This window comes from Helicoverpa zea, chromosome 4, assembly GCF_022581195.2.
Source record: "Helicoverpa zea isolate HzStark_Cry1AcR chromosome 4, ilHelZeax1.1, whole genome shotgun sequence".
Classification (NCBI taxonomy): domain Eukaryota; kingdom Metazoa; phylum Arthropoda; class Insecta; order Lepidoptera; family Noctuidae; genus Helicoverpa; species Helicoverpa zea.
The window spans coordinates 5,223,479-5,248,675 of NC_061455.1; the positions used below are offsets into that span (position 1 = coordinate 5,223,479).

The following is a 25,197-nucleotide window of genomic DNA, read 5'->3' on the forward strand; positions in this document are numbered from 1 at the left end:
GAAGTATCGCTTATGATGAAGAAATAGAAATGTTTCGATCAGAAAACTGGAAGCCGACTGTCAAATGAGAGTGCTGCAACGATGAGAATGATTCAACGGAATTTGAATATAAAACAAAATAATGACAAAAGCCAGTTCAAAATAATTTGACGTGTGATAAGAACGAAAAAAAAGTATGCAGAGAAGAATTGAAGAATGATATCAACTGGATTTATTTATGCAGCGTCATATATAAACCCAGGATAGGATATAAGTTTGTCTAATATAAAAAAAAAAATACAAAATTATATTTTTCATTTTTTATTTAAACTGACATTCAAATCAAGTCAACAACAAAATATATAATATCATAAATGTCCTGCATTTAAATTAAAATATAACATTGTTCCCTTAAGTACCGATTGAACACTAATAAATTACTAAAACTATAGAAAGTGTGATGTTATACTTATATAATGTAACTTTATAACTTTTGTAAAGTTCTGTTCGATGCTATCTTAAAAATACATATACATATGTATATTATATGCCTATATTATATATTATTGTGCGTTGCTACTTATAACATTGAATGTGTTATTATTTTTAGGCTCTTTATAATTTATTTTCTATAAATATTTTGTTTGAAACTATAACTAAGGACTATGTGAGTAGGATTTAGGTAATTTACTTTTTGATTACATTCTGAAAATGTCTCAAAATTACAGTCGGTGAATAAGATATGTATAAAATAAAAAGTGTGTAAGTATCTAATATGGTATGGGTTGGTTTTTAGTATATTTTACAGCTTTTATGGATGGTTAAGTACTTTTTGACAAATAAAATATATATTTTTTTTTATATGTAACACCTAAAATAACAGAACACTAAACTTGCTGATATTAGGTACACATAAAGTTTTACACCATTCAAAAAACCCTTGATTTCACCCTTGTCTTAAAAATAAAAATACTATGTGATAAAGATTCTATGTACTTTTATGACATACTGCACCTATTTTATATTTGATTTACACAACTTCAAAATTAAATTACAAAAGAACAACACATTTGCTTTTTTTCTACAAAATAGTTGTGTATGTGATGTTTAGTTAATTTAAAGTACTTTATGCTCTAACGATTTTTAACACACTTTTTAAGTATTTTGTATCGAATTTATATGGAGAAATACCGTACTACGTTAGCATATGTTTCATATTTGTTAACGACATTACTATAAAGATCTTATCGACGCCTTAGAGTGAAAACCTCGTAAGTGCAAGAGATAACTTTTCAGGATAAGGATTGGTATTCGATATTTTTTACGATTATCTTCCAAGAAATGCAATAAAAAAATATTGAGAAAAAATGCATTTTTCAGGATAAGGATTAGTATTCCATATTTTTTACGATTATCTTCCAAGAAATGCAATAAAAAAATATTGAGAAAAAATGCATTTCCGAGGTTTTCATTCTAAGACGACGTTATGCAGTATCTAGTAGTAATTCTTATTGGTTTTGTAAAGGTACAACAACATTTTTGTGTGTTTTTTAGTATAAAATATCCGACACCAATTTGAGTATCGTTCTTTACATCTAGGTACTTTTAAAGAGTTTTTCTTACTAGTAAATAAATCTTAAATGTTATTATTATTATTTTTTAACGGAATTCTTTTTGCTCTTCGGGTAAAGTCCATCCATTCCTTTCCCGAATGGTGTTTCGGAGTTTGTCGTCAAATAATATGATCCTTGGGCACTGGAATAAAAATATAATAAATATTAAGTATTTGAATTTTTATCTTAACTTAATTTAAAACCTAAAACATATGAACGATTTTTTTAATCTCCTCAAAGACACAAGCACAGCCACGGGCAAAAAAATCTTACTGCAATTATTTTTGAACAAATCAATTAATCTAGACGGCATACACATAGTACGGTAGACTGCACATTAGTGGTAACTGTCATGCACCTTAACTCAATAGTAATAAGTACGATTTTCCTATGAAACTGTAACCACAGACCTAAAATTGACTGTACCTAGGTACCTGTTTTCTCTATTTCATTATACCCAAAACACACGTTCAAAAATAAATGAAGCCATTAATAATAAAAATCCCAATAGAGAACCTCCTCCACTTTGGGAAATGGGTAAAAAATAACAATAATTTACCTAGTATCACAGTTGAAGCCCATGTAAACCATCCCTTCTTCTGGGTTGGCATTTTCTCTAAACTTATGGTAAGATTCGGCAGGTGAGGCTGGAAATGCCTCTGGATTTATTACTGATTCCGCGAAGAACCGCCATGACCGCCAATGACTGCAGAGGTCTGAAAATATCAGAAAAAAAATTTGGTAATTACAGAAAAATAAAGTTTTGCTGAGACATGTCTCTGCCCAAGTCTGACTATCGTAATTCCTCACGGAGGTGAGAGACATAGCCATAGCCGGTGCTAAGTTAATATGGTTCTTGTGCTTTTGCTACTATGGTTTGTTTTTGAAAGTGCTACAAGTTAAAGACATGTTTTATCCCACCACCTTTGTATCTTAATCACAATAACTTCACCATATTTGTGATATGCACCTATTATTTGTTTTAGCGCAAAAGTCATGTCTATTTTTCGATGACCTGTACCTATTAATTCATGAGACAGTGCAAGAGAGATCTTCCTTCTTCCAAAACTTATAGCGTGTCTTAATACGCTCCTGAACCACCTTTTTCTTATTTTTTAAGTATTAAGCTTAGGAACATCACACCACATGAAGTAAATGTTGAAATTCTACCTACTCTTCATCCGTCTAGCGTTTTTCCGCGAACGTTTTCCTCGTCTCTCAGTGTTACCAGATGGAGCTGAATATTTTTTTACAATTTAGGATAAATGTCTAGAACAATTTCACGAATGACGATACACGTAATAAGGCAATATTTAGATTGAAAGAATAATTAGATAAATCGACTAAGCTGAATAAATGGAAGATGGACAAGCAACACTTAAGCATAGATATTGCGAAAGAATAATTAACATAATAAATTATAAAATGCTGTTAGTAACTTCTGAATAAAGAAGCAACACACGTGGTTGACGCTAGAAGTCGGCAATATACTTTATTTAAGCAGAGTAATGAGAATGATAGAAGCAGAATTCTGTGGTTAGCTGGCACTCAACGAACTCAAGGATTAGAACAAACTAAATCAATGTACACAAGTTTATGAACTTACTATCATCGGAGAGAGGTATAGGTGCAAATCTGGGGCATCCTGGCTGTATGCTCTTCCCCCCATTGGGCCAGAAGTCAGCAGTACCAGTTCTGACGGGTGCGCCATAACCACCAGCGTCGGTATGTATGACATCCACGAACTCTGCATCCTTGGCATTCACGTGCTCCATCACCACTCCGTCAGGGTAGAAGGCTGGAAAAGCGGGATCGAGTGCTGTTAATCTGAAATGTTTGTAGGCTGATGTTAACTCGGGAGATAAGGTGTAAGGGGGTAAATATTGAGGTCATTGACATTGGTTTTTGGGCTTTACAGATAGGGTGACACTAATTAGCTTATTTTTGTAAAGAAGGGGTCCTTCATACATAAGGCCCTTTCCATGAAAATATTGATAACTGAAGCTCCATATCCGTTGCTTAAAGCTCATAACTATTAATGATATCACTCATTGGCATCATCATGTCAGCTATAAGACGTCCTGTCGTTTACTGCTAAATGAAGGCCCCCCTTATAAGTGTATCCCTATTATCACTGAAATCCCTATTAAGATAGAATGTGAAGACTAATTACGTACCTTTTAACTACTTTATTGTATTTGGTTTTAAGTTCCCTCGCAGTGTATCCAGCTACGTGGCTTCCTAGAGAATGGCCTATGACGTGGAATTTTTCTAACAGAAGTCCAGAGTCTAATAATTTGTTAAGTTGCTCAGCTGCCGCCATTCCGACCTGGAAACGAAATTATCAAATTATAAGTTTAAACACAAACCCAAAGTCTTTGGCCACTGACCTACTATAAAAAACACGAATTTAATTACAGTTCCTACAAACAATCACACTAAATTAGTATTTAGTAATATCAAAGGCATGGCATATTAATGAAGGTCACGCTTGTTATCCACAAGCCATCACCTTTGGGTGTAGGTCTAAATTATTCATGTAGTAAATTAATATATTTACTTGTTTAGAAAAACAAAACAACACGTCGATTGAATACGCATAAGATGGTAAGAAAATTCCGCTATGATATCATCAGTGATTTTTTAGGTCAAGTCTATAATAAGATTCGTATCCTAATCTTAACTATCTGAAAATAGTTTTGGGAAGGTTATCGAACACAAATGGAATTTTTAAATTGACACATCTCATTCATGACATCTTGTACGACCAACTGTTTATAATATTGCGTTACAAATTATATAATATAGGTTTAAAATTTCATTTTTAAGTACAAAATTATTCTTTTGGCATCTAAATCTGAAAGCTGTCAATTTCCATCGCCAAAACTGTGTATGTGCCTATAAAACGATTAATACACAACATTTTTAACTGCAATAAAGAGAGGCATTTGCCTTTGCCAATTCCATACAAGATAAATATTGAAGCTATTTATGTTAATATATAAATGCGTGGGTTATTATTATCATTATATGGGCCATTGAAATATATGAATATGTAAATGCGTAGGTTTTTCTATATGTTATCTTACCTTCTTCGTGTTCCGCGCGGCATTGACTAGGTATGAACCGTGGGCCATGTTGGACCAGTCCAATAATATCACGTTTGTACCCGGTCTGGCTTCCAAGTACGAGCTCACCATGACCTGGAAATAGCAATGGATAAATTAAATATATTATTACTATACAATTTTGCGTATTAAGCTTGAATTTTGTAGCTACTTAATTGGGATAAATTGAGGAGGATATTGCATACTAGACTATAAGTAATCTGTGATAATACTGCATAGTTGGGGATCGAATTTACGACCTCTCGACTTTGAAGCCAACACCATAGCCCTTAAGTTATATTCGCTGAAGTTGCCAATAGAAGTCTTAACTAATAATCAGAGATCATAAAAACAGCATTACCTTTAGAGTATGATGGCATTGTTTTGTTTACACCTATAAAATTACCTAGGTATAGAAAAAAAAACAGATTTTTATTGTTGACTAATGGCATTTTAATAGTGGCCTGAAGCATATATTTTGCCATAAATCACACCGCTTTTCGATGGTTTATTGCCATGAATTAGATAATGTTGAAAAAACATAAAACAGCTGACAACTGAAGCTCATATTGCCTGTATGTAGGTAAATGGTTTTAACCCTAACATATTCAATGGCTTAAACTTGGTTAATATATCGACGACTCAAGCAATAGGTAGTTATATTTGTATAAACACGATATCTCAATGATCAACCCTTCCGTGATTGTGCAACCTTATCCCATCCCATGGCACCAGATAGCGTAATTAATGGACGACAGATGTCTTCCTGGTGAAGGGTTAATGGCGAGATAACACAGAACGCGTAGGAAATGTCTTAAGGAATCGGTCTTTTAGACAATAGTGATAAACACAATGATACATTCTTATAGCAAAAACAATAAAATGAAAATGGCAATAAGGACATTTTATTTCATACTGGCTTCCGCCCGCGGTTTCCCCCGCGTCGAGTTCGGTTATGTCGTGTTTCCAAAGAACACTTCAAAAGTCCGGGATAAAAACTATCCTATGTTCTTTCTCAAGGTCAACCCTATCTCTGTACCAAATTTTATTAAAATTTGTTCAGTGGTTTAGACGTGAAAGCGTAACAGACAGACAGTTACTTTCGCATTTATAATATTAGTAGAGATTTACATGAAATTTGAAATCTCTATTTCTCTGTTTCGTTAATTAGTAATAAGTAATGCACACTCATAACTAATATGTGTCATAGACGGAGACTGGTTTATTAACTTCAAGTTTCTTAGGTTAGAAATCTGCAGCCCTACCCCAGAAACATGAAAAATATAACAACTCTTGGCAGTCGGGTAAAAGGAAGTCGACCAAACCTGCCTCTGTATCACAGTCTACATGAATCGATGCAGCTAAATCATTCATAAAATATTTTGTATGCAATACGTAAAGTGCCGCGGTTGCACATCTCGGAATGCACTGTATGAATCATAAGAACGTGAATGTTAAAATGTAACCAGTAAAATGGAATTTAAGTACGTGTCTGTACGGAAAATATTTTAACTGATATTATTAGTAGTGATAAATCACGTGAAAATATAAATAGCAGTTCGCTTATTTACCCATTAACTGCTATTTATATTGAATTCGCAGAAAACATCTTTAGCTAAATAGTTAAAGATGCTAAATAGCTGAAGATGTTTCCTGAATTTCTGAAGTTCCGAATTCATATGCGACCTGCAGTAACTACTCCCATACCCGTGAATGAAGTCTATCTCAATTAATCGACTTAGGTAGTCTAGTGAAAGAACGTTTCAGTTCGGACTAAATAGTTTTTGTGATTAGCGCATTCAACTGTCGAAGTTTTATACAAAAAATATCTAAGTAATCATTTTGTTCTCCATGGTAAGTGAAGATAGTTATGCCTAATATTCGCTGTTAATTTTGTAAATAGATATGCTTTGTTTAAGCAGATTGATCAATCTTTAGCCTAACAATCTGGGTACCTAACTATAAATCACATTAGAATATTTTTAGAATGAATTGGGCTGAATGCGAAGAACTCTCAAAATACATTGCAATCAACACGGAGCAATTTAATTAGTAGATTACGGCAGGATTGCTCATAAATTAGTATTAATTAAACGGCTTTTGGCGTGCTCGGTTTAACGGTATTCCGCTGCTAACCAAACTATTCATCATAGAGAAGATAAATTCATAACATAAATAGGTACATAGGTATTTAGATCGCGATGTTTGCGTTTGAGCAAAACCATAACGTTTCTGCTTACTATGTATGATTTATGGTGGTTGATGGTCTGTTTCCTAATATATTAACGTTGGCTACTTTGAAATTAGATACTGATTTAATGCATCGAGTATGTAGCAAAGCAACTAGCAGTCTTTGATTTAATGCGACTAAACTGCAATCAATGAAAGAAAGTGTAGGAAATTTAAAACTGAAAATAGGAGCATATAGCTGAGATATATAATTTAAACGTTGCGGAGCTCAGATCTTTCCTATGTTTATGTTTTTAGGTGAAAATCTGTCTTTTTAATGCATAATTACTACTCGATATTCCACAACCCAAGGGACAACATCCCACCCAGAGAAAAATAAGTTTTAGATATCGGTTTTTAAACTGATTATACAGTTATTCAGGTGTCCTTACCTGGATACTCTCCTGCTGGGCGACTTCAATGAACCCGTGGATGTAGAAGACGGTTGGGTTGCTCTTGTCGAAGCCTTTGATTTCGAACAGCCGACTGGCTTGGCTGAGGGGAATGTCCACGTAATCGTCCACTGTTTGTCTGAAAAAGAAAAAAAGAGTTTTATTTGTTTATGCATGTCATTTCTATAGCAATCTAGGCTACAATTTTCTTTCTTTCCAAAAAAATATTTTTCAATTTATGCTGTAATATTAATAATCTACTTAATGTGTAGGTACGCGACAAAAAATAGCTGTTTGTAACTATAATATCAAGACGAATAGCTGTTTGTAACTATAATATCAAGACGAATACTTTCTAACAGTAGATTTACAAACAACAAGTAAACAAAATATGCCTGATTGCTGGTGGAATCTCATCATCATGTAAGTACAACCTTTTGACACCTACGGACATGAACAATTACAATAGGTTCGTGCAGAATTTAAATATCGACGCAGATGGGAAACGAATATTTTATCTTAAAAATTCAGTCACGTTCGGTTACATTTACAGTTGACGGTTCGTGTTTGGCCTACGGATCTAGTCCAAGTGCGTTTCATTCAATTCATAATGCGTTTTCCCTGTATCTGATAGCCTTACTGTTTTAGGGTGCGTTTAGAGCAAACAAAAAAAGAGCATTCCTTCCTGGTCCATTTGAGCACAGGCACATAGATCAATATGAAGATGAATGGTAGTGCGCACATTACGAAGACCATATACTTAGCCGGTATCAGACCGACTGAAACTGATAGGAATCAAGATTTTCTTTTTTAAAAGTTTTGCCATCCATCGAGTATACTGTCTTCCGATTGTTAAGTCTACAGTGTGCTCGTAGGCCAACTTTGAAAATGCTTGAATCAAACGTACACAGAACTAGTCTATTTATTCACAGCATTTAAGCATTCTTTCTCTATAAGAACTTCCTTATAAACAGGTACAGCCTTCTCTATTTCCAGAATGGTTTTGGTTTGAATGTACCCTTACTGCCTTACATAGAACTGTTTGCATTGACTAGATCGCGTGACAAACAGTAATACACAGCGTTTTCCAATAAGCATTCAATTTTCCTTTACCGACTTATTGGCACCGAGTCATGATTACATTTTCTTTTTCTATCGGACTTATGGTTATGCTAAGCTATATTGTCTCTTCTTTTATTTGAACACTGTTCTAAACGGAAAATATTTAGTAAGATTGTTAGGGTTTCATAGGATTATTTTAACGCGTTTCATAACTGCTTCGTGCTCCCACACAAAATGTAATCTTTTCCATGTTTGAAACAGATTGAGGAGTCGTGGTGGCCTAGTGGGTAAAGGACCAACCACTCAAGTATGAGGGCGCGGGTTCGATCCCAGGTCAGGCAAGTACCAATGCAACTTTTCTAAGTTTGTATGTACTTTCTAAGTATATCTTAGACACCACTGACTGTGTTTCGGATGGCACGTTAAACTGTAGGTCTCGGCTGTCATTGAACATCCTTGGCAGTCGTTACGGGTAGTCAGAAGCCAGTAAGTCTGACACCAGTCTAACCAAGGGGTATCGGGTTGCCCGGGTAACTGGGTTGAGGAGGTCAGATAGGCAGTCGCTTCTTGTAAAGCACTGGTACTCAGCTGAATCCGGTTAGACTGAAAAGCCGACCCCAACATGATTGGGAAAAAGGCTCGGAGGATGATGTTTGAAACAGATTGAATTTCTTTCGTTATTAGAGGTATGAGATTAGCGAGTTCAAACAAACAAACTTACCCATTATAATATCTCAAATAAATGTCTTCAACTCGATTTGTTCTGTCCGGCAATATTCCTGAAACAAAAAATAAATAGATTTAGAGTTGCGTAAAATATTTGAAATTCCTCGAAAGTAGGTCAATATCTAATAACATTCTCGAACATCGTTCTTAAACTTTTGTTCTACATTTTGGCGTTTTATAATTTACAAAATACAAGTCGAAATACTTTTGAGAAGTTGGAAGAAAAATGTCATTCGATTGAATTGGCCTTAAAACATAAGTACGTAGTAATTCGAAAAAAAAAACTTTTTCAATCACTTTTCAATAGTAAAGTTATTGAAAATGTTTTTTTTTTTATGCGTTATCGAGAAATCTGATTATTACCAGGATTGGTGCCGATAAAATCTACAGTGCCGGCAACATTACCGCCAGCTAGTATTTCCGTCGCACTGAACAATATTAAAAATAAATAAGCGATATTCCTAGAAAACATTGTACGTTTCCACTGCGGCCTATTTTTATCAGCAATTCTATAGAATTTTCTTTCACCACTGAGGATTAAAGTTTTCAACAATAATTAAGTTTTTTCTGGAACTGAAGCTATTTTTAACGCACTGTGAAAATTGTATAGGAACTGAAATGATAATGGCAAGTTCCCACAGTTATATACATGCGAAACTCAATTTGAATAAATAACAATGCAATTTTGTTTCAATATTTATGCTGAATTATATTGCAATTTACTTCAATTGACAGCACGCAAAGGTACCTTAGAGAATGAAAGATATGTTCATTTCTTGTTTATTGGACTAATCTTTGATCGTTTGAGATTGCTTACGGGAACGTCAGTTGGTAGCTACTGAAATGACTGAAGGTAAACAGTCGTGGATTATGATATTCTGGTTTTGTAGTTACTACCGTCGGCTTTGGATGAAGTTATTTTTGATTTTATGTCACATTTTGCCTTGGAGGTACAAATATATGTGATTGTAGTGCAGAAGGTATGATCAAACTGCGGAAGACGGAAAGATAGCTAGAGATGCACATAGGGATGGTAGGACAAGCATCTTCTTGTAAGTCAAGCAACGTACGGTAGGCGTGATCCAGACGACCAGTTCTTAGGAGTTTTTGCGTTATGATATCTCCGCTAGTCATTGTGTTCTCCAACAACAATCAAACTGATTAGTTTCCCGTCTATGAACTTTTAACAAATACTTAATTAAAAGTAGTTTCTATTTAATAATAAAACAATGAAAGTAGCTATTTAATTGCATAATTTACATGGTATCAAAAAATTGTTTTCTTAGTTTTAATAGACCATTGTTTGCCGATATTTTATGACTAAAATATGTTAAACTCAATTTTCCTTCATGACTTCGTCGTAATTCATCACATCAGTAACAACAGGTGTGTTACATTAACAAAGTTACTTTTATAGCTGCGCTTATTTTAGGTTTCATTTGGAAATGGATTTGACTGTATTGAACTGACTGACTACCAGTTGTATATGAAAATCGAAATGTCTGGAATTTCCCTTTAAACAATGACAAATGAAGGGTATTTTTTTTACAGTGGCCTAGAAAATCATTACGCAATAAAAATGGTTTTAAAAGTTTTCTCTTAAAATAGGAACTAATTTAAGTGTATACCTGTTTACGTAAAACGTGAAAAACTAATTGGTTTATGCAAATATCCGTGGAGTGCACTTGGAGAGGCCTATGTCCAGCAGTGGACTGCGATAGGCTGATGATGATGATAATGATGAAATATCCGTGGCGTCACGTTTGAAAATAAGCCCAGTAAACATTACTTCTACTTTTCCTACCGCAATCAAACTTTAGGTACCTACAAATAAAAATATTGACGTGTAAACATACCCTTAACACACGCATAGAGTGCACTTATATGAAGAGGCGTGTTGACGCGATACCGCGACCCGGGTAAGGAGCAGCTGACCCGGATATCATCGTAAAAAATTCATGAATCTTCACCATTGATGTTACTACTACTAAACGGCTGTTTATTGCGCTGTTGTTTTTTTTTTAATGGAAATCTGTGTTTTTTGTTAAGACCTATTTTCTGTTTATGTAAGTTGTATCTATTTAACAAAGGTGCTGAAGAATGCTAATTTATTTAGATATAGTGCGCAGGGTTTCGACCGAAATATGTATAGTACCTACTCTTGTATTTCTTGTATTAACACATTGCAGCTACATTATTGATTGTCACAAACAAAAGTGCAATTGAAACGGCAAATATCGATTTTCCTACATTAGGTGCTATATTGCTTACTTATATATATTTTTTTTTGTTTAGAATGAGATATTATTCATTAAGACTAAATATGCTCATAATTACCTATATGGTCATAGTTTTTGAGTATATATGTATATTCAAAGAAAACATTTCTGTCATTTATAGTTTCTTTCACATTAAAACTTAAGGTAATTACTGTTTTATGGTTTAGCGATAATAACACATATGGGAATGGGAACAATACAGCTGAAAGGAAGTAGTTGAATATTTAAAATACTTACTTCAAGTTGAGGCGAGCTAGACAATAGACTTTGACATCCGTACTGAAATAGATCATCTAATTACTAGGGTGGTTTTCAATAATGGGTTCTTTGTAAGTTTGACATTTATAAAATACGGACTGAGTTACTACTGAGTTACAAAAAGTTAGATATTCTTCATAGAGATTTGATTTGAAATTATTTTGGTATATCAATACTAAAATTTAATATTTGAAGTTGGTACTTAGGTATGTACAGGTATAAATATTTTTGCGTTTCAGAAAACTGAAGTGGTTGTTTTGGTGCTCTTGATGTCTTTTAGACCATATAGACTATAATCGTACCATAAAAATACCTAAACGGACTTAAATTCAAAATCTCTTGTACTTTAGAAAAACTTCTATAATCATACAATGTAAGAAACTTTGCAACCGGAAGCTAGATACGAGTAAAATATATGTAGGTATGTAGAGGCCAAATATTAATACTTACTGAAACTATTACCGTCTTACCACAAAAACTTTTAAACGTCAGTTTATGCCTTGTCTAAAAAAATGTCAAATTATGACGTTGACATATGGTTCATTTTGCAGCCAAAATTTTATTAGACAAGTGTAAAACAGGGTTTAAAGTTTTTGTAGTAAGGCCCATAACGTTCGCAAACATGGTCATAAAAATACTTTAATTTAATAGAGTGTGTGTTGCTAATAAAGTGATCGTAGATAGGTATTACGCGATAGGAATCAATGAGCATTACGAAATTAAGGCCGATTTGCACGGTACCTACTTTATATATTTCTGCCCGATGTACATACAGTACTTTTCAGTGTACATATTTTTAGATCGCTTTATCCACTGCATATAAAACATTATAAGTGAGATAAAAAAGTTGTAAAGCACAGGTACCTAGCTGCATTTGGTTAGACTGGAAGCTGACCCCAAGAAAAGGCTCGGGAGGAGATGATGATAAAACATTATAAGTGAGATACTGGGCGATGTACTAACAACAAGGATTTCTTATTTAAAATAAATGATGTGTAAATAAGATTGTTTGTAGTGCAGAAATATACAAGGATCAAAATTTTGCAGCTAGCAAATTGTTGCAATTCTACTTGACATAAAAATAAACATTGCAACTTCATATTATTAACACTGGTATAGTTAACATACGTACTCGTGCAACCAATCTAGTGGGCTAACAAAGTTGTCAAATTGGCATAGGTATGCTCCATAGCTTACACTAACAATATTGCATATACCTAACTATCCATGTGCCTACATACTACATGTATATGGGTACAAATAGGGTGACCCCGCCTAGCAAATGGTGTGGATTTTTTCGTTTTATTTGAGACTCTTGTAATGATGTTGACTCAGCGATCGATAATCCGTGTATATTCTGGATAAGGCTTTATAAAAAGTACCTCTTGTTTGAATTAACCTTGCCATATATGGGTGATTTTCAGGAATAGTTCCCATTAGTCAATGTAATTCTTTTTCGCCTGATAAAGTCTACATGTGACAAATCGCTTAGTTACTTCCCTTATCGTGTCTTTAAACTTGAATACTACCTTACTTTATATGCAAATAAACCTGAACATTAAATGAAAGGTGCTCTGTATAACAGTAGTCACGGCACTTGACCCGCGTGCAGCCTAAATACCGGCTTGTTTTAAGGCAGGTAACTTACGAATCTAGACTAAGCGGCAGCAGACTTAGTGGGTATTTCAAAGTGCGTTGTTATTAACTGTGGATTTTTATAACCGATCTATCTATTGTTTAGCGATTAGAGATTGATATTTGACATCATTTACTTTTATGGAGCTAATATCAAAATTCATTTATTTTAGCACGTGGTAATTTTCAAGGTGGCTGGTGCGAAATAAAATGAAATTTTATTTTTGTAATTGGTACAATCGTTATTATTGGAATCAACATTTTCTTTCACTCTCATTGTTTTTGCGCAATAATGTTAAGCCTTTCCAGTAATTCATTAATATGACAATCACGTTAATTAAGTTTTTTTGTCTCTTATACTTATTTAAAACCATTTATTTATTCATATTTTTATCTAAAGGCGTCTGTTAACGACCTGAACCCGGAACTCAAATTCATTTCATCACAAAATCTCACTAACAGTTGATAACAACAACACTCAGTTGATCTCGTGTCACGCATTGTTTGGACGTTGAAACGATATGGTGCGCTCACGCATCCGTCGTAATTACGGAAGATAACACGCGGCTTTTAGAGTGAAGCTACCGAACCGTATTGATACGGTTTGGTAAGCTCTAGGGCTGTAGTTAAATGGAAATTATATACTGTTTTTTAATTTGTAGGCAATATTGCAAGGCTCACTCATTAAGTTTGATGCCTAGTAATTTTGGTCTGTTAATCGGTAAGTATTCAGAATTGAATTATGACGATGATCATGATGAGATACCAGTAAATAAAAGTCACAGTACATACTATATTAGAGGTAGCTGACAGAGCCAGTTATTATTATTTATTTATTTATCCTAATTTGAAATTGCTTTTTACAGCAAAAAAAATAGGTAACGAACACGTATTTTTCAGGATCTTTAACTTAGAAACTAGATCTAGAAATAGATAGTGTAATTAGGATATAATCGAGATCGTTATACCCTCCCTCCAGAATCAAAAGCAACCTAATTCACAAGAAAACGGGTTTCACGGTTACGTAAAGATAATGACTACTACAGTAGTACGAGAAGATATTCTGGCGTAGATAAGTGGAGTGTTCGCGATAAGGAACAATCTATGAGTGTCGTGTTAATGGTGCGAGATAATGTTATCTGATACGCTTACTTCCTAGCGATAATTTTGACTATATTTTAAGTTTTTTTAGCACTAAATACAAAATGATTTTGAAATACACTATGGGTACTTTCGCGAAGTGTCGCGGTAGGTACTCGGGATTCTGTGGTTTCCAATAAAACAGTTCTAACAGTGAATGTTAAGAAAATTACTGTAAAGATGGAAGACTGAAAAACTGCCGTCGATTTGAACAATAGCAGACTAAGCTAAAGAAGGCCTTGTTATGATTTTTTTTTAATACAGATATCAAATACAACAACATCCGTATTTACCTATATACCTACTTATTTATACGAATTATGGGTCCAACTAAAAAAATGTGGCTTAAAATCAACACTACTCATAACCACTGTGACTGATAGTAAGCGTATAGAAAAGTAGCATTGACCCAAAAACCGGAGTAATAAAACCTCGAGACATCGAATTGAATTCATTGATAAGATTTTTGCAAGGAAGCCGATTCCGTACTTTGGATACTTTGAACTTCGTACTTTTTTATTGATAAACAAACCTGTTTTTTTAATTCAGTCACGTTGGAAATGTCGCGTGTCTTATTTACATTTAAATGCTGTTTACATACTAATAACAAGTAGGTGCAATTTATAGTAGGTTAAAGTTTGTACCTACATGATTATAAACGCATTATGTTTCACGGTATTTTGTGCGAAGGTCACGATTATTATCTGATTTTGATACTGCGTGTTTGGGCACTTATATGGTGAAGTTGTGACTAATATGACAAATGGGAATGTAGCTTTATCTCTTTGTTCGTTATATTATCACTGTAACGCTTAAATAATGTTATAATTATGTACCTAAGCATAGAGGTATGAAATATAAATAATTTGTGAACACACATAAAAAACCTTACCTCTTTTGCGAAGTCGGTTAAAAAGCAATGTTCTTTCTATCTATACTCTATCTCGATTCACCACAATCGTGATGATTTTTCGACAACATTGCCTTTTAGCACTTAGTAGCTTTTGTATTCTAAACACGATGTTCAGTTCAAATTAATACTTAACTGAAGACCAATTGTAACTTTTTTAGAATAGGTACCTATATACTAGAATTGATTTAGTATCCTTACCTTTCTAGATTATTTTCTAGGTACGCAAATTTTTGATTAACATTCTACATGAAGTAGAAATGTCATCTACGGATATTGCATTCTGATACACACACAGCACAGCTATGCAGTCGTGACGTATGAATCTTAAATTACTCGGCCGCATTCATTTTTTCCCTCCCACTGGCTATTCATACATACATAGTAATAGCCTACAGCTTTGCTCGCGTAAATTAAAGGCTTTATTAAGCGTGAAACCTTAGAGTAGTTGTGGTAGTTGCCTGTTTGTACGGTCACTGATGTAATTAAGTTGGTCGAGATGTAGTTATTTTTTAAATCACATATGAAAATGAGATTTAAATATTTCGTGTTGTTGTTTTTATGCCAAAGATTATAGTGCCGAGGGTGCTGTAAATACCAAAAAGGTCCCGTTCAAAAACAATTTTTAAATTCCCTATGTTTTGTTTTGGAAATCTTGCTACGCATTTTTATTACAAAGTGTTTTACAAAGTTTTTATTACACCACGCGAGCCTCCTGTGGAGGCTAAGTGACCTAAACTGTATATTATAAACTCCATCTATTCCACACACAGGGAAACATGTTTTAGTAGGTATAGAAAGGTACCTGAACAATAAAAGGATTCCTGGTGAATAATTCAGTTGTGTCTAACTTTGACCGCGCTAAAAATAAATGTTGTTAAACTTTGTCCAGGGAAGGCTGGACATACCATTTATTAAATCAAAGAGTAAAATAATAACTGGGATATTTATAAATTAGAATGATAATAAAGAATGTTTCTGGCACGTGCTAAAGCTAAGAAAACTATGCACGCTAATAGTTTTTAGTATTTAATCACGTATATTATTGTTACAAGTTCCGAATGTTGAAATGTTATGCATATTATTATAAATTATGTTACGCTTGAAATGCAGCCGTTGGAATGCTTATAATCAGAACTTTGGCATGCTCGTAAATGAATTGTTAGGAGTTTTCAGATGCTGTTTTGGCTTTCAGATTTAATGAAGAAACGCTATACCTAGATTAATAGAGAAACGCTAGTTTTAATGGTTTTATTCACGGAGGAAAAAATAACTGTTTTAATAAATGAAGTATTATTGTCAATAAAGAAATATTATATTTTTCAAAAGGAAAACGGCTGATGTTTAGATCTCCATTTACGGGCCAAAGTAAATAAGACTTGGTTTTATAGACATTGATGCATGATGATTGGCAATTAATCATTAAATATTATCATTCAACACAGTTATTGACGATTAATATCGGTCTCTCACTGTACCCTACAAGTACCTACATATTACTTAGTTATCAGAAGAATGCTACAAATTGGTTCCATCAATCTACGCGTGGCCGCAATCGATTTTATAGGAATGATTGCTCTGCTCAATTTATTTGCTCCACAAACATACTCATATGTCGCGTACAATGCATTGATTTATTAGAGTTTTAGAATAGGATATTATGATATATGATTTTGTTGAAAGATCTTGATCAAAATTGTTTAAAGTTGCGTTTTGAAAAATAGCTGCTGTATGCAACCGATGATCGCACTTGCAGCGGCTGCATGAAAACAATGAATATTTGAGAGCGACTGCACGTGCTGCTGCGGTTTCATGTAAAGACGTTATTCCTCAGACTATGTAGTACTTCTGCAAAATTTTCCAAATAATTATATTTCGGTTCAATTTAGCTGGATGCATTTGAAGTTTCATTTTGTTACCATTCTTACAAGCCAGTAGGGTAGTTGCAGCCGATTTAAAGCAGTTGAAGTCGACAGTTTGCATCGAAATCGTAGTTTAACTTGTAAACACTCTTGAAAAAATATTTATTTCCGACCGATTTTCCAGCAATAATAATGACAGGTACTTCGTTTAATTATTGCAATTTTTATATTTTTTTATCCTGCACTGTTATCAGTATTCTATTCATCGATGCAATAGAGGAAAATGCAACACACCTATATCAGTTTTAATTAAATTATATCGATTTTCAGAGCGTAACGGTAATAATATCTGTGTTAGGAATCCAAGTCATTATCAATTATATTGCATTTTCGCTCTGTTTCGTAATAACGAGCCAAGGACTCGAATAATTAATGAATGCTATCGAAGTATCGAAACATTCCCTGTTGACCGGTTTGGGACCGGTTCTACTATACAATGGATGTTACCTGATCACTGATCAATTTACACTAAACTCGAGTTAACTCCTTTCGACCGTACTTTTTTTTATACCTACAAGATTGTTTTGAGCTTTTTTATCCTTCAAAAAAAGGTGTGTGTTTGGCTTTACCGATTTTGATGCGGTTTTTAATTGGTATATTAAATCGGTTTTATCTTTTGGTAAAAAGTTTTTTTTTTGTTACATCTGATTGATTTCCCATTTCTAAGTAACAGTTTCGATACAAGAGTCAGTGTCAGTATGTACAGTTTAATCTCATATTTGAATGGCGAAGTCAGCAACTATTGCATTAACCCTTTAAAGCTCAAAAAAAATATTGAATTTATTTATTATTATTTTGTCATTTATTGTTTATTTAGATCTTACAAGTGCTCAAAAAAATGAAAATAAAAATCTGGTATACATATATATCCAAATATAGTATGTTGTAAATGTGCTACATTGCGAGACACAAGAACATGTACAGTTTGATATCAGTGTTGTATATTTACAACAGTGCCCACGTTACAGAATAAAATGTAGATATAAATGAAAAGCAAAATATATTAAAAAAACATATTTATCATACATTATGAAAGTTAAAGAAACAGTTTCTTTCGGGAACTAAACACAAACGTTGTTCACATTTTGAACAGTGGATATTTGAATACCCAGTTTTGCAGTATTTGCACCTACCTCGCTGTACAAAACTGGAAAATGCCCAATTTTATCAAATCTTACAGCATCTGTAGGTCTAGACACAGAAGGCGCACTAATTTGTTTTAATATCGGCCGAACCTTAAAATAACGATCGTTATTCAGATCCAAATTATCCACGAAATGCAAATATTTTCTCATTAGCTCATACTTTTTTAGACTTATCACATCAGCGACAGGAGGGTATCTGAAATCATTACTCCAGTAGTCTCAATATGACGGCATTCTTACAATACCCATCATAATTGTGATAGCTAGAAAATCACGCACATCATCTCTGGTAACGTTTATAGATTTACCTTCTTTGCTTTGCACAGAATATAAATTGGTGTGCTCCGTAAATAAGAGAAGTAAGAGTAAATTAAGAAAATAGTCTAACGGAAATTCTGTTGCGGTACTACTAGTGCTAAGATCAGGCATATCAAACTCTGCTGGATATTTGAATTTCCCACGCTGCCACTTGAAACTAAGAAGAGGTCTCTTGTACTTTTTACTCCTTTAGCTACAACTCTTGGTTCACAGTAAGCACTTCTTTTTGAGCGAACTCTTTGGCTTAATGGAGTATTAAGTGGTGATAAAATTGACGAAACTGAATTTAAATTTGAGAGCGGATTGGGTGGTGTGTCCGAAGGAAAAATACTACGTATTACTGGAGTCAGTGGAACCGTATCTTCATCAGATAATGTCGTAAAGGTTCTTGCATTGGACTATCATGAATAAGATCCAAGTTTTCTAAAGACGAACGAAGGGACCTTGGTTCTGAGCTGAAGTCAGAAGATACATCGTCTTGACGTTCGGTGATGTTTTGAATAATAACTTTGTCTTCAGACGAAGAGCTATCGGTAGACGAGGCCGCTTCTGGTGGAACCAAATATTTGCTCTCTGCCATTTTAAGCCTCCCTGTAATAAGCAAAAAAAAAAAACAAACATGCAGCAATCACCAACACCATACATAAGTTAACATAAGTTTTAGTAAAAAACGAGCATATTAGCAATAGCGATATTCATTCATTATTTAGTAATCTAGCTTAGTCGTACATTAGCAAACTTTCAGAACAGTCAATATAAAAACATAATACCGTCAACTCCCATAAATGTAAAAAAACACAAAACCCATACAAAGAAAATAATAATTATTCAGTGTTAGTAAAAGCGCGACGTGGCACCCGTGCAACATACGAAATTAAAAGTACTTATGCTAAAGCTTCGCAGTGTCGCAAATGTGCAACGTCGGTAAATACGTGCTTATATTTCATAGTAGAATATGAATTTGACATTGGCGTTATATGACACAATTGTAAACACTCATAAACAATAATATTTCAAATAATAGTTGTCAATAAATGCATAAAAACTATTTATATTTATTAAAACTCACCGGTCGTCCACGAGCGCAATGTCATCGCGACGTCATTTTGGTCACAACTACGTAATGATGCGCGTGAGTTGGTTCAATATTTTTTTTCATAGATAGCAGCAGTATATCCATTATTAAAATGTATGTAAATAAGAAATAATAATGATGGTTCTTGCAATACATTTTTTTGTTTGGATAGTTGCATCGGTGCAACGTTGCGAATTAAAGGGTTAAGCAATGGCTCGACTAAATTTTCCTAAGGTTATAATAAGTAATCGATACGTAACAGTGATTAATATTTTATCTACTGCGATCTCTTATGAATTAGCGTCTTCTGATGATTGGGGCCGATTGATTTATTAATAATGCTTATAAGATATGAGTTGGTATGTGCGTAATTGATTATTATATTTGATAAAGAATTAGCAATGAAAATGAAAATCATTTTAATTACACGTGTATTGTTAGGTAAGCTATTGTTTTGAAACAGTATTTTGCTGTAAATAGTGTTTAAAAAAACATTATTTCGGACATCAATATAATAAACCATCACCATAACCTCATTTCAGTTTGAACATAAACCAGTATTTTTTTCTAGAACAGGAGAAATTGCACGTTGACCTACCGTACAGTACCAAATTACGTTTTTATTACAAATTTTCGTTCATAAAAAAGTAAACTTTCAAAGTAAACCAGTTTAGTGGATACCTTCTTAACCAAGTAGGTACCTAATGTAGAAACTGGAAATATTTATTTACCAGTTTTTTTATAGTCCTGGCACTAATAAAATTGTCACGTGCTTTTATGAGTCAGAAACTTATCTTTATAGTCATAAGACTTTATAACAACAACAATAAAGAAAGTTGTATGATAATCTTAAGAGAGAAACAGGGCTCCATAAAAAGATTTATTTTATTTTATTGTCAGTTAACTGTACCAATAAAAATGTATTTAGCTGAACCTGTCTCAAAGATTATCTCACTCCAACTGAAAGGGATTATACTTGTAGTTGTAAATTAGAAATACGTAAGTTGATACACTGTAAAAGTAAGTATTTGTGACGACCACTTATACTTTTTTGTCTCTATGATTCACATCAAATAAATAAGAATTCAACGTTTGCAGATTATTTGTTGATGAAAATAGAATGCTGTAAACTTTTACTTTAAGTTTTTGATGATAGGAGTACACAGCTCATATTCATACCCATACTCACAGTATAGTAAATTATTGAGACATTTCAATTAAAACGTTCAATAGCCAACTAATTTACTACTTACAGTCAATAAGAGGTTCCATAGTTCACAAACGTGAGTCAGTAACTGTCCTTACTAACTACGAGTGGTTGTGCAATCGGACCGGTTATTAGGCCAATAAAACCGTACCGACCGACCAGACCGGACCGGACCGGTTAATTATGTGCGTGCCTTTATGAAGACTAGCTATGATTTCTGGTATCGACTGCCCATGAACTCGTGTCTAACGTATGGTTCCATCTGGCTCTATAGCGTTTTGTTTTTCTCATCCTTTCTAATATTATAAAGAGGAAAAAATGTACTTTTTTTGTAATGAATAAAGCCAAAAACTACTGGATTGATTTAAAAAATTTTGCCACTGTTCGAAAACGACTCTCTTCTCGAGTAACGTAGGTTTATTTTATCCCGTTACGGGTAATAGATCTTACGGGACGCTGGTGAAAGAGGTGATAAATAGAAATAAGCCTCTTGTTCAAACACGTTTTGCTGCGGCAAAAAACTACGGTAAATTATGCTCGGCCGTCAGTGTTGTATGGGTCACTATAAAAAACCGGCCAAGTGCGAGTCGGACTCGCGAACGAAGGGTTCCGTACCGATTTATAAAACGGACAAAAAAATCACGGTTGTTGTATGAGAGCCCCCCAAAATATTTATTTAATTCTAGTTTTCAGTATTTGTTGTTATAGCGGCAACAATAATACATCATCTGTAAAAATTTCAGCTCTGTAACTATCACGGTTCATGAGATACAGCCTGGTGACAGACGGAAGAACGGACGGACGGATGGACGGACAGAGGAGACGGATCGAAAACAATAGGGTCCCGTTTAACCGTAGGGTACGAAACCCTAAAAACGTGCAGTGGACAAGAGCTCTCATGCTTTCAATTTACTTCTAACAGTCAGACATTTTTTTAATCTGTCTGGTAGTTGAAGAGAGTCACGCCCACAAACTCAGTCTCTGCATCTTTACTATATATTATAACGTTGATATGAGATGAATCTATTTATATGGGTATGTTTAATTAATGAGTGTGTGAACTTAAGTACTATTTATAGCTCGGAGGAAAATTATAGAGGTGCACGTGTGAAAAGTTTATTTAAAGCTACATTGTTTGTTATAAACATAGGAAAATCTCGTGCAGGAGAGTGTACCTAACTCGCGATTGAATTCGTTTTTTTTTTAATCTAGTTAGAATTGACGAACTCGCGGTCCATGGATCATCTTATTAAAATGATACTCCGTGTTGTGGAAGGTGAAATCTTCGGTAGTCGCTAAAGTCAGAAGCCAGAAAGTCAGCCAGTTTAAACAAAATATTACTTGCGTAGGCCAGATAGGCATTTGCTTTTCCACCTGTAAAACACCGGTATTCAATTGCATCCAGTTAGACTGAAAGCCGACCCTAACATAGTTTGTAAAGACAATGCAGATTATGAATATCTATAATAGTTACATACAACTATCTGAATGGATGAAACCTCAGTAATTTAGACATCATCATCATCATCATCTCAGCCATAGGACGTCCATTGCTGAACATAGGCCTCCCCCTTAGATCTCCACAGATACCTGTTGGAGGCGACCTGCATCCAGCGTCTTCCGGCGACCTTTATAATTTAGACAGATAAGATTAAAATAACTGTGATAAATAGTTTGCTAGTGAATGGTTTTTTCTACAGTTCTAACACAGTCTTTACATGACAAGTTCTTAGCGAAGGTTAAATGTCAACTTATGTTACTGCGACTGAGTAACTGCTACTCAGTTAAAAGCAATTTGTTTACGTCTTTTTACTTGATGTGGGAAGATTTATGATCTTCCGTGTATTGTTTAGTTACAGACACCAGTTGTCAAGCTACAAGTCTTGTATTTTTTAAATAATGATTTTGCATACCTAGGTCATAATAAAAATAAATATTTCAGTTCACAGTTCACAAATAAACAAGCGTGCTGTGATGTTTTTTTTTTATTTTAATATCTATTAGTTTAAATAATGTTTGATATAAACTATTATGTACTCTATTAAGTATACTGCTTCCTAGTACGGTACCCATATTACAACAACAACAACAAAAACTGAACAGAAAAAAAAACAAACAGGCTCCTTTATATTCTACAAATCAATAATAATAAAACATGTATCTAACGCAATGAAGCGAACACAACGATATTGTCATTTCAAGGTAAGCAAGCGTTTACTTAGTCTTAAACTACCTATAAGTAACAATAATTGTAAGTAATTAAACTACGAAACAACTTGTACAAGGAAAATATTGTCTTTATCATACAATTGTATCACGCGATGTCCTATTTGAACGAACTTTACCAAAATAAACTATTTTCCTATTGTTTTGTTTTATGTATTCCCAAGTTTTGTTACGAATTTGTTATTGAAACTCTTCGGGATTTCTGCAAAATATAGAGTTTTTGTTTGTTAGGGATTTTCCTATTAAGGTTGACGTGAAATGATTCGATTTTTGTACCTATTGGAAATATTTTCCTACTAGCTTTATTGTTGAATGAAAGTTGATGGTTTCAGATCCGTTTACTGAAATGGAGAGCTATTTCATAAATTAAATTTATATTTTTAAGTTGTACGTAAACAAACTAAGATAGGTATCTGTTGAAAATTATAATATTTTATTATAAGTTATTATTCTCCTGTTTGTTTATCACGCCTAGCTTTTTTAAATTGGTAACTAACTGTAATTTTGTGATTTTAACTATCGTCAGATATTTCAAAATAATGTGATTTTTAATTATCCTATTATCGCACTTTTAATGGTAGAAATTATGAAATAAATACTTCCACGCCAAGGTTTTATAAATAATTATATAAACGTCGTCATTATTGACCTAGACATTTAAAACATGCGGGTAACCAGCAAGCTACGAATAATTTGCATTATTTATAAAGTATTACTCTATATTTTGACTAGTAAACAATAGCTTACATTCACTTGACTCAGTACTGGCAAATTATTTAAATTTTAATGAGCATTAATTACTAATATTATCATTTATTTAATTAGAAATCGAAAGTCCGTTAGCTTGGTCTCGGTACTAGGTAGGTACTCATCGTAGCATAATAAGATAGCAAATCACTGGAGATAGGGACCTAGGTACAAAAGCGTATTGTTATCAAAAGAAACACACAATGGCACAATTTTCTCGAAAAACCGGTAAGTAAATATTGTTATCGGTTTTGCAGTATTACAGCACACCTGTCAACACGAACCCTCACCACGTGCTCCGGAAACGCACGAGTGCGCGCGAAGTTGAACGAACGCAGACGCAAATAGTTTCGAACTTCTGAGCTGTGCTGTACTTCGTACCGCTTAGCACCCTTTACACAACACGACTTTTCTTTTACAGCGAACATGATGCCCACCGTGTTAGTTTCCACAAACAATCATCTGCCGTAACAATACCACAATAAGGACACCTGACATAAAATATAACGAGCGGCCGACACTTCTTCATTTACCGTTATTTTCTCCGGTAAAATATACAGAGAAAACTTGCGCGGACTAATAATATTAAAAATTGATCGAACCAATTTTTTAATTTGTCACGTGTTATTAAACAATTTAGGAGTTTATTGAGGAAGTCGTGATTGTTTGTTCCGTACCTGTTCCCCACCAATATCGCTTCCAGCCGTCAGTTACAGCGCGGAACATAGCGCTACGTGCGACGCCGTCTACGCGTGGCGGCCAACTGAATCTGACATAACATCCAAACTCCGCTGAGAGTATGTAAAACGTTCGAAATTCATAATCCAATCGATTCTTTATCACCATGACTTAGAAATCAATCAAACTTTATTCATTTAGCTACAATTGAAAAGTTCTTTTTAAGGGTTCGTTTGATGGAGAGGGCGTTTTATGCGAGTAACCGACAAAGGGCTCTCCGTCGCTCCCTGATTCAATTAATCTCTAATTAGAGACGAGAGTGCTCTTAATGTTGAGTAGAGACGGATTTGACATCGTAGCCTGTCACTGGAGTAAATGGAAATCTGACAGCAGGATGGGTTTCAGCGACCCTATAACTGAATTGAGGTCAACTGTGGCAGTGTGGCACAACAGGTAAACGCTCCATACTTACTTGCTTTCATACGCACTACCATTATATTAAAATATGATGTACATTTAAAAAATAAATGTATTTTATTGTACGTTTAC

The 25,197-nt window shown here is 34.0% G+C and overlaps 1 protein-coding gene across 4 annotated transcripts; it reads right to left on the reverse strand.

Moving 5' to 3' along the window:
- Positions 1 to 284: 284 nt before the first annotated feature.
- On the reverse strand, positions 285 to 24,750 carry LOC124629896 (inactive pancreatic lipase-related protein 1-like). 4 transcript variants are annotated; one of them, XM_047163558.1, is made up of 9 exons: positions 24,648 to 24,750; positions 9,104 to 9,161; positions 7,321 to 7,459; positions 4,682 to 4,795; positions 3,770 to 3,921; positions 3,199 to 3,419; positions 2,767 to 2,829; positions 2,152 to 2,308; positions 285 to 1,734 (listed from the first exon to the last, which is right to left on the reverse strand). In XM_047163558.1, exons 1-9 carry the CDS (start codon positions 24,694 to 24,696, stop codon positions 1,632 to 1,634), a joined length of 1,056 nt encoding a protein of 351 aa, XP_047019514.1. In that variant the 5' UTR covers positions 24,697 to 24,750; the 3' UTR covers positions 285 to 1,631. The 4 variants fall into 4 exon arrangements, with proteins under 4 accessions (XP_047019514.1, XP_047019510.1, XP_047019513.1 ...); XM_047163554.1 differs by lacking the exon at positions 24,648 to 24,750 and adding an exon at positions 9,472 to 9,595; XM_047163557.1 differs by lacking the exon at positions 2,767 to 2,829 and having other exon boundaries at positions 24,648 to 24,736.
- Between the last annotated feature and the right edge of the window lie 447 nt (positions 24,751 to 25,197).

Coding starts and splice junctions, on each gene's coding strand:
- LOC124629896 (XM_047163554.1), bottom strand. CDS start 9,580: ATGTTTTCTAGGAATATCGCTTATTTATTTTTAATATTGTTCAGTGCG. Junction 2,309..2,766: donor AAACGCTAGACGGATGAAGA/GTAGGTAGAATT, acceptor TGATATTTTCAG/ACCTCTGCAGTCATTGGCGG. Junction 1,735..2,151: donor GGCTTCAACTGTGATACTAG/GTAAATTATTGT, acceptor TTTTTATTCCAG/TGCCCAAGGATCATATTATT.